Source organism: Etheostoma spectabile, chromosome 12 (assembly GCF_008692095.1).
Source record: "Etheostoma spectabile isolate EspeVRDwgs_2016 chromosome 12, UIUC_Espe_1.0, whole genome shotgun sequence".
NCBI classification, from domain to species: domain Eukaryota; kingdom Metazoa; phylum Chordata; class Actinopteri; order Perciformes; family Percidae; genus Etheostoma; species Etheostoma spectabile.
This window is the reverse complement of record NC_045744.1, coordinates 14,921,495-14,937,715: the sequence shown is the minus strand read 5'-3', so window position 1 is coordinate 14,937,715 and position 16,221 is coordinate 14,921,495. Positions and strand designations below refer to the sequence as shown.

General features: G+C 39.8%; 3 protein-coding genes across 6 annotated transcripts in view; 2 read left to right on the top strand and 1 right to left on the bottom strand.

The window, feature by feature from the left end:
- The window catches only part of LOC116699312 (calcium-binding mitochondrial carrier protein SCaMC-1-A), a 29,422-nt gene that overhangs the window by 5,601 nt on the left and 7,600 nt on the right, over window positions 1-16,221 (bottom strand).
- dnajb4 (DnaJ heat shock protein family (Hsp40) member B4) lies at window positions 346-6,036 on the top strand. Of its 2 annotated transcripts, XR_004334342.1 has the most exons (4): window positions 346-858; window positions 2,957-3,537; window positions 5,136-5,432; window positions 5,475-6,036. XR_004334342.1 is itself a non-coding variant. In XM_032531356.1 (3 exons), the coding sequence occupies exons 1-3, from the start codon at window positions 648-650 to the stop codon at window positions 5,364-5,366; spliced, it is 1,023 nt and encodes a 340-aa protein (XP_032387247.1). In that variant the 5' UTR covers window positions 346-647; the 3' UTR covers window positions 5,367-6,036. The 2 variants fall into 2 exon arrangements, 1 of the variants encoding a protein (XP_032387247.1); XM_032531356.1 differs by having other exon boundaries at window positions 5,136-6,036.
- gipc2 (GIPC PDZ domain containing family, member 2) overlaps window positions 7,054-16,221 on the top strand; it is a 39,577-nt gene continuing 30,409 nt past the window's right edge. For 2 of the 3 annotated variants that reach the window (XM_032531358.1, XM_032531357.1), the window contains exon 1: window positions 7,055-7,684. In XM_032531358.1, the coding sequence (XP_032387249.1) occupies window positions 7,406-7,684 (279 nt within the window). In that variant the 5' untranslated portion in view covers window positions 7,055-7,405. Of the gene's footprint in view, window positions 7,685-16,221 lie in introns of all 3 variants that reach the window. The other variant, XM_032531359.1, reaches the window with a different exon arrangement.

The window sequence follows — 16,221 nt, the reverse complement described above, 5'->3', positions numbered from 1 at the left end:
TATTTCACTCATTTTCTTACTTATTTTTTAAATTTGCTATCGTGCTTACATGCATAATAAATTGATACGTAGGCTATTCATTTTTTTTTTAAATTCTGTACACCTTGCACAGATGGGGGGCTATAGTCAGCCCAGCAACAGCATTTTTTCCCCCGGATACAGCAGATTAATTCAGTCATGAACTATTAGTGATGATCATAATGTAGTCCATTCTGATAAATATTATCCAATGAGCTACCTTACCCTAAAGCACATGTATTCCACTCACAGCTCATCCTGACACACACACGCACACACACACACACACACGGGCTCTGCTCACCGGAACCAGAATTATTTATTGTGTTTAACTTGATGTTGGCGCTGTGGATGTAGGGGAGGAGGGAGCTGTAGCTATTTAAAGAGGGCCGTCCAGTCACGGATAAATAGCATAAGGTCCACAGCGTTGACTAACCGCCTCTAAATGGTTTTCATCCTGCACTGTGTGTCTGTTTGTGGCTTCTTATTGTTTATTTGTCCAGACTGAGGCTGCTTTACTGCTGTGACAACCATCCGTCGACCATCAGTCCAGTCTGCCAGCTCCCCCTCCTTTTTTTTATATTTTTTTGCTATTTTATTCTTCATTATCGGGGATAGCCTACGTGAAAATGGGCAAAGATTACTATAAAACGTTGGGTATCTCTAAAGGAGCCACAGACGAGGATATTAAGAAAGCCTACAGAAAACAAGCGTTGAAATGGCACCCGGACAAAAATAAGTCTGCAGCCGCCGAGGAGAAATTTAAGGAAATCGCTGAGGCATATGAAGTCCTCAGTGATCCGAAGAAAAGAGAAGTTTATGATCAGTATGGAGAAGAAGGTGATATGTGTTTTTTTTATCGCATTGAATAACATTTTTAACCGTTTGTGATGATGTTTAATTCACCTTCAATACACCGTTATAAACCCGTTATAAACACAGCCGGCTTTAAACAGTTAAACACTGTATTCAGGTTTAGAAAACAGATGGTTAGCACATCATAGGCCGACAATTCTGTGCATTTTATTATGCATAGCTATTGCATAATAGTTATGGATTAGCTACATTATATCTGTAGTTATAAAAGAAATAAAGGCCTGCCATCATTTCCATCACAGATTGTATTACAAATGTGGGTGTTGAAATAGATTTTTTTTTTGATTATATCAAAGCCTTTATGTACAGAATGTCCTATGTAGTATCTGGACATGTATTGTTTGGAAGCATGTTTGATGTGAGGAAAGTAAAAAGACCACAGATCATTTCTACATCCAAATCATTTTTAATTAAGGGGGCATATGAATTTACCTTATTTTACCATTTAATGTAGCAAAAGTGCTGATCATCTTCAAAAAGGGCCAGTATAAGTGAAACATGATGTTTTTGATCAGTAAAGCATGCAAATGTTTGCTAATAGAACTCGAAAATGAAAATATGAAGCTGGTAATGTGTACAATATGTCTGTCTTTAAAGGCTCACACAAGCAATACAGAGTGTCTATGTGCCGGCTTTATTCGGGATACATGCAAGTTCTTAAACATTGCTATTGGACAAACATACTCATGGATGCTGACATTCATGAGTAGGTTGTCAGCAGGTCAAGTCCTCTATTTCTTTCAGGTAGGCCTTTTCATTGTCAGTGATCGGGCCTACCATAGCTGCGTCGTCAGCAAACTTGATGATGGTGTTGGAGTCGAAAGTGGCTACACAGTTGTGTGTATACAGGGAGTACAGCACAGGACTCAAAACGCAGCCCTAGGGTGAGGATGAGAGTGAATGAGTTTTGTCTGCCTACTCTTACCACCTGTGGGTCTGCCTGTCAGGAAGTAAATTATCCACATCACTGTGAGCTATTTAATCCAAGGTCCTTAAGCTTTGTGACGAGCCTGGAGAGAACTATGGTGTTAAACGCTGAACTGTAGTCAATGAACAGCGATCTCAAATAGCTTCCTTTCTTGTTCAGGTGAGATAGGGTGCTGTGGAGGATTTGTGCAATGGTGTCTTCTGTTGGGCGGTTGGAATGGTAGGCGAACTCTAAGCGGTCCACTGTGCTGGCTAGTGAGGAGCAGATGTAATTAGTCATTTTTACTACTACAGAGATGAGTCCCACTGGGTGGTAGTCGTTCAGAATGATGGTGGGCTTCCCAAAGCAAGTAGGTCTGACAGACTGAGCCAATGACTCATTGTGAACACTGGTCACCACACAGTTTAAAGATCTGTCCAGTGATACCGTCAGGTCCCAATGCTTTCTTGATGTTCACATGCTTAAAAGCCCTCCTGAAGTCGTGCTCAAAAAGGTAGATGGGTGTGAGTGGGGCACCCATTCATCTATTAATCTCTGCTTCAGCTGTTTTTGCTTGTTGGCTGCTGATGGCCTCAAACAGAGCATAAAAATGTGTTAAGCTTACTTTTTAGGAGAGGGTGATAGTTCTTAACCTTGCCACGTGCGTCTGGGGTTGTTCTTGTTTAATTGTAGTTCCACTTTCTTTTTGTAGTCCGTTTTTGCCTCCTTTACTGCTCTTCTCACATTGTAGGCTGCTGCTTTAAAATTGTCCAATACTGCATTCCTAATTTGAAGGCTGCAGTGTGTGTGTTTAAGGCATCCTGGATGGTTCTGGTAATCAATGGTTTCTGGTTGTGGAATGATTTAACTGTTGTTTTGGGTACAATTGCTTCAGTTGTTATATAAATTAAATCCTTACAGACTCAGTGGATCCATTGATGTTTTAAGTGACTTTGACATTGATGTCCTGGAATGTGCTCCAGACTGTGTCGTGTAGTGCAGACTAATTATGTTATTGACAAGGTCAGTATCAGGTCTTATACCTATCCCGTGGATTGGATTGACAAAGTAGGCATCATTTGTGGCATTGTAAGCTCACCCACTGCGGAGTGTCAATGTTAGGATGACTGATGAATCCTATGTGTTCCTCATCAGGTCTCAAGGGAGGAAATGGGCCTACTGGTGATGGACCAGGCAACACCTTCACCTACACCTTCCACGGTGACCCTCACGCCACATTTGCCACTTTCTTTGGGGGGTCGAATCCCTTCGAAATGTTCTTTGGGCGTAAAGCCAATGGCCGAGACGATGACGACATGGAGGTGGATGGAAACGACCCCTTTGGGTCCTTCACCAACTTCAACCTGAACGGATTCCCTCGGGACGGGCATGTTGGCCCTGGAGGGCAGCAGCGGCGGAAGCAGGACCCGGCCATCATCCACGAACTGAGGGTTTCTCTAGAGGAGGTCTTCCATGGCTGCACCAAGAGGATGAAAATCTCTCGCAAAAGGCTAAATCCAGACGGCAGGACCATGCGCAATGAGGATAAAATTCTCACTATCGAGATCAAGCGGGGCTGGAAAGAGGGAACCAAGATCACGTTCCCGCGGGAGGGAGACGAGTCGTCCAATACCATTCCTGCTGACATTGTTTTCGTCATCAAGGACAAGCCACACCCTCACTTTAGGCGGGAGGGCTCAAACATTGTGTATCCTGTGCGTGTAAGCTTACGACAGGTGAATAATTTTCTACATTGGCACACACTTATGACTGAGTGTAGTAGTATTAATAGAGTCTGATAGATGGATTAGTCACACACACGGGAGATTCAGAACAAGCTCATATTTACTTTAGAGTGACGTTTTAAAGCTCTGATGCTCAAAAAAGCCTGGTCACAATCAATAAGCCGTAGGTAGTCTGCCTCAAAAGTTGTTTTCCCTGGAAAGTACAGGCTTCCTGAATGAGCATTGTACTTAAATACACACTTTGCCTGTTCACTTATGATGAGAAATATAAGCTGTATCACATGGAGGGCAGAGAGGTGGTGGATGCCCACGTGCACACATTGCAAGATTTACACTCCCACACTCTTCAACACTCTGAGATCTCACTGTTTCATCTCTGAATATGTGACCGATGTATCAAAACAGCAACAGATCAGCTCTGATTTGAATCATGCTGAGAATCACATATTTAAAATCACAGTAGTTTGATCATCTCAGTGTTATTAGTAAGACATGAAAATAGGAAAAAAGGAGGTGGTTTTATGTCCAATGCCAAAGACAAACTTTGAATAGAGAGATTACGTCCACCTGTTATCATGTGATGATAACAAGTGAGTAAACTTCCAATAATAAAGACTGTTGATTTGGTCTAGCGATTGAGAAATCTAGAAAGTCAAAGTACTTTTTTTGGTCTCCCTAAGGAGAAATTTGTTTTGGACATTGAGTAACTTACTTAGCTGCAAGGGTTACAGACACAACAACAAGCACAGGGCTAAAAACAATTAAAAGACAAATGTACAGTTAACATATGGGCTACTCGAGGGCCTGTGCAAATTGCAGATTTACAATTTTCTATATTAAATAAGATAAAAGCCATACTTCAAAACAAAACAAACTAAAACAATTTCACTCATCCTTTTCATCCATCACAGTCACAGATATACATTAAAAGATTCATAGTTATACATTCATCACTGCTTATTAATGAGCTTTACTGCGAGAGGGACAAATGAGTGCTACCTATTATATTTACACAAAGGAACCCTGTACCTCTTTCCTGAGTTCAACAGCTCAAACTGTGAAAACAAAACATGAGAGTTATCAGACAGAATGGTCTTATCCTGCCCGATTGTTGCCTGAAAATATAATAAATAGACCTATTTGGTCAAAGGTGTTGTATAATTTGCTCAGTATTCAAAAATCTGGAGTCCTGTGTAGTCTGTAAGTAAAAATGATGAAAACACTGTGTCCATTATAAAGTTTGTGCACCAGAGAAAAATTACAAGTTTATAATTCTTTAAAAAAAAAAAAAGTTGAGTAAAAATAAAAATAGCCAATAATAGCCAATACATTATTAGGCGATTTTTGTCAATTGTCAAATATAGATGTCAGTATTGGCTTGTTTTAGTTGTGAATTTGTGTGCATTTGCTATTTTGTGCAATATATTGATATCCGAAGACATCCTTATTAATATCATGTTTTCATTTCAATCCTATTACCCAGCACTAGTTTACACATGTAAACATTGAGCTCAGCCAATGAACAGATTCATGTGTTATTCATGTGTGGGTTGCTGTCCTCCTGACTTCCATGTTTCTATCTTTTGCAGTCATTGTGCGGATGCTCAGTTACCGTGTCGACGATAGATGGGAAGACGTGCAACATGAAGATCACGGATGTCATCAAGCCTGGCATGAGACAGACTGTCGCCGGACAGGGTCTCCCCTTACCCAAAAACCCAGAACAGAGAGGAGACCTGGTGGTGGAGTTTGACGTTAACTTTCCTGAGACGTTGCCTGGTAACGCCAAGGATGTCCTGAAACGGCATTTGCCTGCGTAGGACGAAGGACGCGGACTGAACGATGAGAGATAACCGCATGACAACGCTCGCCCTTGTTACCCTTGTCTCTCTCTCTCTCTCCACACCACACACACACACACACACACACACACACACACACACACCACACACACACACACACACACACAAAAGAGAACAGTTCTGACAGTTCACAGATGGACCCCCTACGACGAATGTGCAATTTCTATTTTTGAGCTATATGGTGTTTTTATAAAGACCATGCATGCTGCCAAGTTGATATAAGTGCAAGTGAAAGACTGTCCGGGTTGTTGATATCTAAAAAAGAAACACATTTTATGTATGTGGGTCTTTGCCACAATCACTTTATCTTTTTGTTTGAAATATTTGGCAGTGAGTGAGTCTACAGTTGCCACACAAAAAATCCCAGTGATCCTTGGAAATATTGCAGTGTAGTACATTTTCTTGCTCTCATTTAGATCTGACAGGCTTTATTACTGATATTTTGTAACTGTCAGTGTTTATTTTGTCACGTAGAAATACAACCTCAATGTGCAGGCTGTGTTAAAATCTGTGTACATGTTATTCAAGAGAAATGTGGTTGAATGAACTGGATCATCATGTGTGCATTTTAGAAACTGACGTGTGAAGATATTGAACTTGAATTTTAAAATAAATCTTTACACCTGAAGTGATCTTGAGCTGTTTCAGTTATGGGGTGGCATGTGATGACTCCTCCTTCATCAAATAAACCGTGTAATAACAATCATCACTTTAAAACCGTTATAGTCAGTGAACAGTCTGCATAGCAACAGCACAAAAAGTGGGCATCAGAAAACGCTTCTTCAGACTTATATTTTAGTCAAATGTGAATATTTTGTTGTTGTAAAACATATACAGTAATATCTCTGACGTGTAAAGATAAATATTAAAAGTATGTTGACTGCATTTAATGTTTACCAATGGTAAAATCATGAATGTGTAAATATAGCTGTCTGGTCTCAGCTGCTGGCTATCAGCTGCCAACACAGAGGCCTTTACTGTACATTTTCCCACCAGGGGACGCCACATAATTCATTATGGCTCAGGGGCCCACAGGGGCACTGCTCCTTGTTTGACAGAGAGGTTACCCTTAGCTGCTGACTTGTGCTCATTAGTTTAAAGCTCAAAGCCAAATATAAGCTGCTATTACATGGCAAAACCTATAATAATACGTTATAATGTCATAGTTAATTTATAGTTTGCATTAATAATCTGAAAAGTAACAAAAGCTATCATATAAATGATTCAGCAGAACTAAGAAAGTATGATAAGATGACCGGCAATATATAAAACATATAAAAAAAGTAGCTTCACTTTTCATTAATCCAGTAATATTATATGTTTTATTCTGAAATGGGCCATTCTGCAAAAAGAGTATTTTTGCTCAAAGTATATTTTAATACTTACTTGGCCTAAGTACTTTTTATGTTTTTTTTAAGATTATGTAGGCTATGTAGGAACAGGAATTTAGGTTAACATAGGCCTAGGCTATTTGTACTCAGCGGTATTGCTATTTTTACTTAAGTGAAATATCTGAATACTTATTCCACGGCGACTAACTCGCAGCAAGTGTTTAAAAAATACCTGAATAATTGTTTTTAAGGGATGCCCCTTGTGCCGATGTGCAGGTGCACTGGGACTGAGCCTGGGTTCGTCCCACTGCGCCTGCGTGTAGCAGCACGCCGATAGACAAACAGAGCTATTGTTAGCCGAGAATCAGCCAGCAGGTTGTGTCAGAGTTTATCCCATACTCGCCACCACCTACCTGTTGAATATTCACAACGTTTATTTAGCAAGCAGCAAAGTCCAAGTAGCTGTCGAAGAACATTAATCCAAGCTGTGGGGCAGGTGAGGAGAGGAAAAGTGTGTCGCGGAAGGAAGGAAATAAGGAAGTAAATTAGTACAACCATTGGGCTCGGAACCGAACTCAACAGGTTAACTAGCCTACTTCAATGGTATAACAGCGGCTCGGACTTTTTAATACCAACGTCGAAAAACATACGAAAGCACTAATTAAAATGCCGTTGGGACCATGGAGGAAGAAAAACAAATCGACGAAGGAGCACTTGGTGGAGAACGAGGAGGTCGGCGGTGGACACGCAGGTGCAGCTGGGAGCTTGGCTAAATCCGCCGTGAACGGAGCGGGGCTGCCGCCTCCACCTGCAAATCTGCGGCCCAAACTGGTCTTCCACACGCAGCTGGCGCACGGAAGCCCCACCGGCAGGATCGAGGGATTCTCCAACGTGAAGGAGTTGTACTCGAAAATAGCAGACGCGTTTAATATAAGCCCACCTGAGGTAAGAGCTCACCTGTTGTTAAAGGAGGACACATAGATGTGAGTGATTTAGTGTTGCGTTCAAGTGTTTAGTGTTGTCTACCTTTGTTTCTAGACTTTTCACAAACGTTGTTGCAATAACTTGAAGGCCTACATATACTAACTGTACTTACATACAATTTGAGGTAGCCTACTTGTACTGTACTTGACTATTTCCATTTTATGCTAATTTCTAGGCCTAGGGCCTACTTCAGTGCATTTCATAGGGAAATATTGTACTTTGTACCCTATACTACATTTACTTGAGACTTATGGAAACTAGTTTCTTTTTAGACAAGGATAATGATATTATGATAGGTTTACAAAATACTATCGTTGTTCAAGATTAAACCAGTAGCTCCCAACCTTTTTGTCTTGTGAACTCTTATGAATAAACACCAAATACTGTTGGGGCCCATTGTCTCATTTTAGATGTGTATTTGCCCGTTTAACCTCAAATATCATTTAATTTAATTGATTTTGGTCAAAAGAGATCAGAAAGGATTAAACATGAATACAATTCCAAAGAATTAATGCAACTTTGTGTAGTCGAACTTTGATTTTATTTTTTATTTTTTCCTACCCAATATTAACATTAAAACCATCAATTTATCTTGGGACCGTTGGGAGACCCCTAAATTGGAAACCTTGGGACTAAATTTACTAACTGTAAATAAACTAAGTAAAACTTCACCTCAACCAGCTATTTATTTATTTATTTATTTATTTATCTATCAATACCAATAATCTAATAATGACATATGATATATCAGTTACAGGAGCCATTTGTCTCCAGATTGAGTACTTTTACTTTTGATCTTTAAGTACATTGCTGATAATACTTAAATACTTTTACTTATAATGGAATAGTTTTAGACTGTGGTATTGCTACCTTTTACTTTACAAGTCTTTAATAATTTTATAAGTGGCTTTTCTTAGAGATTAGCCTGGTGGAGGCCATTAAAAGTCAGCTTTGATTGTCTCCTGTCAAAGCTTGTGTGTGTGTGTGTGTGTGTGTGGTGTGTGGGTGTGTGTGTGTGTGTGTGTGTGTGTGTGTGTGTGTGTGTGTGTGTGTGTGTGTGTTGTGTGTGTGTGTGTGTTGTGTTGTGTGTGTGTGTGTATAAGGCACGCCCTGCCAGCCTGCACACCCAGCTTTAACCCTGCAAGATTGAGATAGATCTGTGTCTTATCTTCAGAATGAAGTCACTGGATACCTGACAAATTACCTATATGTTTTGACACAGTATTTAATTCAGCATCCTATTCCCCTGGGAAGCATGAGCACAAGCTACGAGCAAGTTTTGAAAACAAAAGCAGGTTCTATGTCTTCTAAGCCCAGGTTGCTTAAGCTTAAGTTTTCAAAATAAAAGCGTGAGTGGCATGTTTGCCTTTGGTCAGCCTGAAATATGACTGGTGTGTTGTAAGAGCTCATGCCGTGATCTTCCTATCCCTTCTTGAAGCTCAGAGATACAGTCCCGATTTGCTTTATTCAACAATGGCAATAATTTGAAATTAATTTACAGTGAAGTGCACAATAGGACTAGATGTGATCCTTAATGAGGCTCAAACACTGCAGTATTTTTGTTCTAAATTGGACACCAGCCATTTGTCTATGGGCATTTGTTTCATCATGTCTATCAATGTCCCTCTTCAAGGCTTTTCTGCATCTGTCTAGACTTGTATTAGTACGGAAACTGCCTGGCGGTGTGCTCTTTTCTGAACAACAAGTACAGTACTACAGACAAGCTAAATAGATTTGGGATTTTAGCTGATTTTTTAGCAGCTTGTGTCAGAAGACTGGATTCAAACCTCCGTCTCTGCAAGCACTGCCCTACTCAAGTGTCTTTGAGCAAGACTTTGACATTGTACCAGCTCTAGGAGTACTGTTCTGTAGCTGTTTTTAACCTCTGACCCCATCTGTAAAGGGGGACAAGTGGGGGTCTACAGTACTGGGATCAGTTAAGAATCATGTTGGTGTTCATTGTGATTGTTGCCACATCAGGAGGAAAAAATGTTCCCTGCTGAATTCTTGCCTCCGAGCTTTCCAAGCAGGTAGCGAAAGAAAAACAACAACCCGAATTTCAACTTATCCGTTTGTACCATTAGCAGTTGTGTTGCATTGGCGTTGTATAGTGTGAAAGTATGTGAGCCACTGTGAACACTGGCTTATTCACAGCTGTGGCATATAGTTACACAGAGACAAAGACAGATGCAGACAGACAGGCAGATGGATGGATTGTGAGTTGTTGGATTCCACAGTTTTTACCACAGGAAGTCCCTCACTTCCGGCTCAGTGGGCATTGCCTCAAATCTAACCAGATAACTATCCCAGCCACAGCCAGAGGCATCCCAGAGGACCCTGGGGAGCCGCTCTGCCCAGGACCTCCTCCCTCCATAAACACCACCTAACCTTACTCTGCTGCCCATGTTGACTGGACATGACCTCTGTATCACAGGACAAAAGATATCTACACCGTAAGATGAAAGCTTTGTTATTTCCCGACAAATGTCTATTTTTATTCTATACCTGCAAGCAGCGCTGGATAAGTGTAGGGCCAATATGATATACCTAAGATTCGTTACCCAAATTATACTTTTTTTCTCACCCTACTGTGAGGTATTACTAATATTTTGTACGCCCAGTTCATATAAGTAAGAGTATACGAATAGCTAGAAACACCTCTATCATTATAAAGATTGGATTTATTGACGGGCTGTTCTATTAGACAGCATTAGTTCTAGTCACCTAATAATAAACTGACATTTTCCCAACAAAACATATCTTTGTAGACGTTCAAAGTCTTTTTTTTAAAGATTATTTTCCCCCTTATTTTAGAGTGACAGTGGCTGCTGAAAAGGCCTCGGCCTACATGGGGTGCACGCTGTTACTGGGTGAGCTAGAGGCCACCCCAGACATTTCATTTCTTATCAATACTTGTAGAGCTGCAAATGATTAATCGGTAGTGATTTTTTTTTTTAAAGATTTTTTGGGGGCTTTTCCCTTTTATTAAAGTGACAGTGGATAGACATGAAAGGGGGGGGGGGGGGGGGGGGGGGGGGGGTGACACGCAGCAAAGGGCTACAGGTTCGGATTCAAACCCGGGCTGCTGCAGGACTCAGCCAACATGGAGCAAACGCTCGAGGCTGTCCCTCGTTCAGCATTTCTTAAGCAGAACTGCCACTTACTCTCATGTTTAAGCTTTTATTATTTTAGAATTTTATTATTTTCTCTATTTTTTATCATTGGAAGTTATTTACTTTGGAGTTTTGGACCCTTGGTCTGTCAAAAGAAGCAATTTAAAGACACAACTTGGACTCCTCGTGACTTGACAGTGTTTGGTATTCAATGCTATGGACACATTTCAATCAGTATTGAGAGTGAAGAGCAAGTGTGAAGGGTCCAGTACTTGACTTGTTATTCATTCAAAAACTGTTAAATTCAGTCTGCACTCAAAATGTGCTGAAAAGACATATTTCCCACAGAGCATCAGGCATTTTCTAAATGGGCCATCTGCTGAATCCTTATGACTAAGTACTGTAAAAACATTTACATAGTAAAACATCTCACAAACAGCTGTAAATAAAATTTAAAATGACCCAGAGACTTCCATATCATATAACGCTTTTATTTTGATAAGATCACCATTTAGACTTCATCTTGAATTTAGCATAACACTAAAGACGGAAGTAAACTGGAGCACAAAATATTCGCAAATGGAGCCAAGCAGAAAACATAGCTGTGGTTGTTTGTAAACTAGTGGCTCTGAGGTTACATGGGTGCTCGGCTGAGACTAATATGAATTATGTAATGAACAATGGCAATGTCTGCCCTGTGCTCATTGCATCTATTAGGTGACACATTTCTTTTTAAACAGACATCCCATTGCATTGAAGCATGTTTGGGTTCACTGTGAGTGTCTTGTTGTGCCTTTAATTGGACACAATGTTAGACAAAAGCTCAGTCAGTCACTTTAGTTAGGAAGCAGAACTGATGGAAAGGAATTTGTCTGAGTGAAATGACATTTCAAACATTATAACAGCAAATACATTAAAGTAAAGGCTTTACAAAGCATATATTATGTAAACCCGGTGCAGTGTCTGTGTTATCTCAGCCAGCAAGACATGAATGAATGCAATGTTGCAGTCCTTAGATGAAGAATGGAATCTTTTTATGTGCTCACTTTGCTCAGGTCAAAGTCTGGTTGCCCTGCAGCTGTCGAGTTTGAGGTGTGGCTCTCTGTGTGACTTTGCTTCTGGTCCACCTGCTCATCAGAAACAGCCATTTGCCTACAGTTTGAATATCTGGGTTGCGGTCATTGCACAGAACCACACCTCTTGTTTTTAGTTTTGCAGGTGGTTGTACTTCCAGGTTTACAGCAAGATATTTGGTCATCGGGGGAGTGAGGCAATTAGGTGAAACAATCTCATTTGAAGGAGTTTGAGCAAGCTGGGGGAAATTGTTGGGTCTTTGTAAATTATAGAGTGTGTTCTAGACCTACTCGGTCTATAAAGTGTCCTGAGATACCTCCTATTGTAATTTGACACTATAAATAAAATTGAATTAAATAGAATTATTTGTACTAACCTAGCTCCTGCTAGATTTATCTATTTATTTTTGTAACTAAAATCAAAATCATAATATTCATAGTATTATCAATGTGTGTGTGTTAAATATTAGAAACACCTCAATATAATGCATTCCAGTTCAACACCACTGCAAACTACAACCTTAATAATAAAGGTGTACCTAGTAAAGTTGCCCCTGAGTGTGTACCACAATATAGGATGCTCATACAGAATGATACAGTAATCTAATAACTGTGAAATGATAATGAATTCTTTTGCTGTTCAGAATTACATCAGACAAAAACATAAGCATAAGCGTTTTCAGACAGGATTCACAAAGGCTTGTACTTGCTCCAAAACTATAAACTGTTAATTATTTTCATTAAATATATTGGTCAACTATGTGAGTCTATAAAATGTATGTAAGTAGTATGTTTGTAATGGCCCAATCCCAAAGTAAGGACTGAGGACTAAAGACTCACAGACTTAATTGATCTCAGGTGCTAAGTGAGTGAGGCCACATGGGCTCAGATAAGTATAAATGGGGTTGGGACAGCACTTCACAAGATCACATGTTACCTTGGCGACAACAAAGAGGTTGCCGGTTTGGATATTTTCATTTTAAGTTGTTGCTTTCCACACGGCCAAGGCACAGGAGACGGCTGCTTGATTCCAAATTTTCTAATTCTTGTTTTACAAGCTGGAAAACAGGTCCGTTCCGCTCCGTGGTCGTGTGTCGTGCTGTTGATTACCTTTTGTAATTTCCAGATCTCTCCACGGTCTCCGAGCTAAATGTCAGAACTCTTTGAACTGTGGGTAATTCCCTTTTGGTGAAGTCTGCATTGATGCAGACTCACAGAAAGGGCTCGGTAAGTGTGTACTCAAACCCTCACGCCCTTTGAAATTTCACATTGGGACAACCCAAAGCTCTTACAAATCGTGCGAGAACTCACACCAAAGGACTTTGGGATTGGGCCAGTAAATGTCAATCCCAAATTTTCAGAGCCAAAGTTGATGTTTTCACATTGCTTGTTTGGTCTGACCATCAGTCTCAGATTCCATTATTCAGCAGAGAAAAGCAACAAATCCTCCCATTTGAAAATCGGGGGAAAGTCTTGAATGTTGTTGATTAGGATCCTAGAGGCCTGAGGGTAGAAGCTCCTCCTGAGCCTCTCAGTGTTGGCCTGTAATGGACAGAAAATGGGCTGAAACATGCAAACTAATGGTATGCACTTTAAAGTAAAGGATTAGTGGGATTCTTGTATTGTATTAGAAAGGAAAGCTGATTTCCTTTTTTGTGTTAAACATTTTTTTACTTGGTCATGTTCACTTTAATCTTAGTTAAAAACACTTGTAGTGGCAATCTGACCACAAAAGATGCCACTGGAGAGAATTTGAAACCAGTTCCAATGCTTGCTGTTGCAAATAATGAGGTCTGCCATGGTCTTAAGGTTAACCTTTTTATTTTATAAATGCCTTTTAATAATACCTACAAAAAGACTGACTGTGAAAGATGAAAAACGAGCAGATGAGATCTAAAAACATCGCTCGCACACAGGTTGAAAAACTGTGTGGCTTCCCAGATCCAGATTCCTTAATCCCCTTCTCACCTGTGGTTCCCTTTCTAACCTCTGATTAGCACACATACACACAGGTGTGCAGGTGATGTAACAAACAAACCATTCACACAAACCTTACACACACACACACACATACATACACACACTATACACATAATACACACATGCAGCACATGTCTAAATTGGCTACAACACCACTGTTATTTCCTTGCATAGTAAACTGGCCCGTTTATATCGTATTAGTTGTTAATAACACAGTCTGAAATTATCCTGGACTGGATCTGGTTATATAGTGATTTAAGTGGTTGTTCACCAACAGCGATGCAGAAGAAAGCGTTGTCACGGCAGCTGAGCGCGCAGAACAACAGTAGGCTTTTTCAGAGGCGAGTTCAGGTTTCTTTCGGTCTCCTTGAGGATCAATGTGACGGTGGCGTATAAAACAACCACAGCTAGAGACCAATATCTGTTTTCACTTGTCTGGGACAGGTGAGGTGATGTATCAAAGAGAGAAAGATTACCATTTAAACAAGTATTACTTTAGGAACTCTGGCTTATTTCAGAAGAAATTCAGAATGATTTGTCATGGTTTTTTTTATGTGCGTTGCAAAGAAAATTTAAGGTATGAAACATCTTAGATCCCTGATTTAAAGCCTCATAGTTGGTAGCATTTTCACAATTTGTTAAAATACAATTATGAGAAAGAATCAAACACCCAGAAATCTATCTATTAAAAACACCAAAAGGACAGACAGCCAATCTGAAGGTGTTTAAACAGTAATTCCACCATTTGGATGCTGTTTTGACAAAGTAGCACAAATCAATTTAATTACTGAAAATACTCATTATGTTCAAATTCTGCTACAAAATAAATGATCTGGCCGCAGGCCTATTTGATATGTCAAAGCTGTTTTTTATGTTGCATCTTGCTCATCTTGTAGTGAGACAGTGTAGAGTTCAAACAGTTCTTGTTTGTTTTGTTTACTGTATCGGTTTTGCTGAAATATTTTACCCTTTTTATATTATATAGTATCTGCTGCTTTGTGGCTGTGAACATTTTGTCAGGTTTGTTTTTTTCACTGTGAATTGATTTAACCACTGCTTGAAAACCAGGATCCCATTTGCTCGGCTTTATGAAACAAATTCATCTTAGTTAAGTTTGTCAGGATTCTCATAATGAGCTCCTATTTTCTGAGTCACCTTTATGAAACAAACCCTCAGTTTTTCATTCTGAAGAATCTCACATCTGCAGTTAGGTAAATGATTACACTGGCTTAAATGCTGAGGAATGTGATATCCTGTTAAAAACACAGCCACGCCACAATACACACAGCTTACATCAGCATTCCCTGATAACTACTAAAAACACCGACACCGAAATAACAGTATGAAGAAGACAGGAAATGGGAATAACATTATTCCACTGGTTACACATAAGTAATTCCCCTCTGTAAGCATGATACTCTGTTTAATCTTTCCAACCCTCTTTTCTGACAATAAAAGATCTGTGGAAAAGGCCGTAAATGGACAGCAGTTCAGTTCACAAAGAAACAGGTTTCTCAAGCTTTGCCACACATCCTCTTAAGAAAGCGTGAGAGAACACCAAGAAAGAAATATTACACAGGTGATAATGACAATAATAGTACTAATCAGCAAATATTACTTACTATACTAGTTTTGATAATTATAAATCCTACAGGCAAGCAAAATTAAAAAAGAAATGAAAGATTTTTGAAGAAAAAGATTATGCACTACAGGTTGAAGTACTCAACTCTTTCCCAGTCAGTAATTTGTGTTAGGCATCCATGTTCTCTCAAATGTGTCCTTAACCCCACTTAATGTAAACTTAATCTTGTCTGTTTTAAATTAAACATAAGATTAGATTAGATCAGATTAGACTATACTTTATTCATCCCACAACGGGGAAATGTTGTTGTTACAGCAGCAGCATTTTTTTCAATAACAGCAAAAAAACAAAAACACACAAGCAAGTAAGCACACAAGAAATACAGGCAAACGATAGACAATGATTATATGGTAGACTGAGTAAGCAAAATGGCCAAATAATTGCCATCTAGTGTTGGATGAGGGAGTCAGGCTCTTTCAATTTAAGAGAATAAGGCGTTGAGCCATCAAGGTAGTTTAAGCAAAAACGTTATACATGCCTGTGGGCCACACTGAGCCTTCTGGTCTCACTCTAACAAGGGCAGTGGTCAGCCCAAGTTTGTGTTGTATGTGTCACTAAGGGACCCAAAATAAAGGTTGTGTTGTACATGACCAGAACATCCACAACCAACCAGGTTGCCTCTGAGACCTTACACCAATCACTTGTTGTTGGCTCAGCATTTGTATATCCTGGCTAACTTTGCCTTGTTAA

What these genes read in the sequence shown, in the direction of transcription:
- dnajb4 (XM_032531356.1), top strand. Translation starts at nt 648, where the DNA reads ATGGGCAAAGATTACTATAAAACGTTGGGTATCTCTAAAGGAGCCACA. An exon ending in TGATCAGTATGGAGAAGAAG is followed by an intron (nt 859 to 2,956) that starts GTGATATGTGTT and finishes GTTCCTCATCAG; the next exon opens with GTCTCAAGGGAGGAAATGGG. An exon ending in TGCGTGTAAGCTTACGACAG is followed by an intron (nt 3,538 to 5,135) that starts GTGAATAATTTT and finishes TATCTTTTGCAG; the next exon opens with TCATTGTGCGGATGCTCAGT.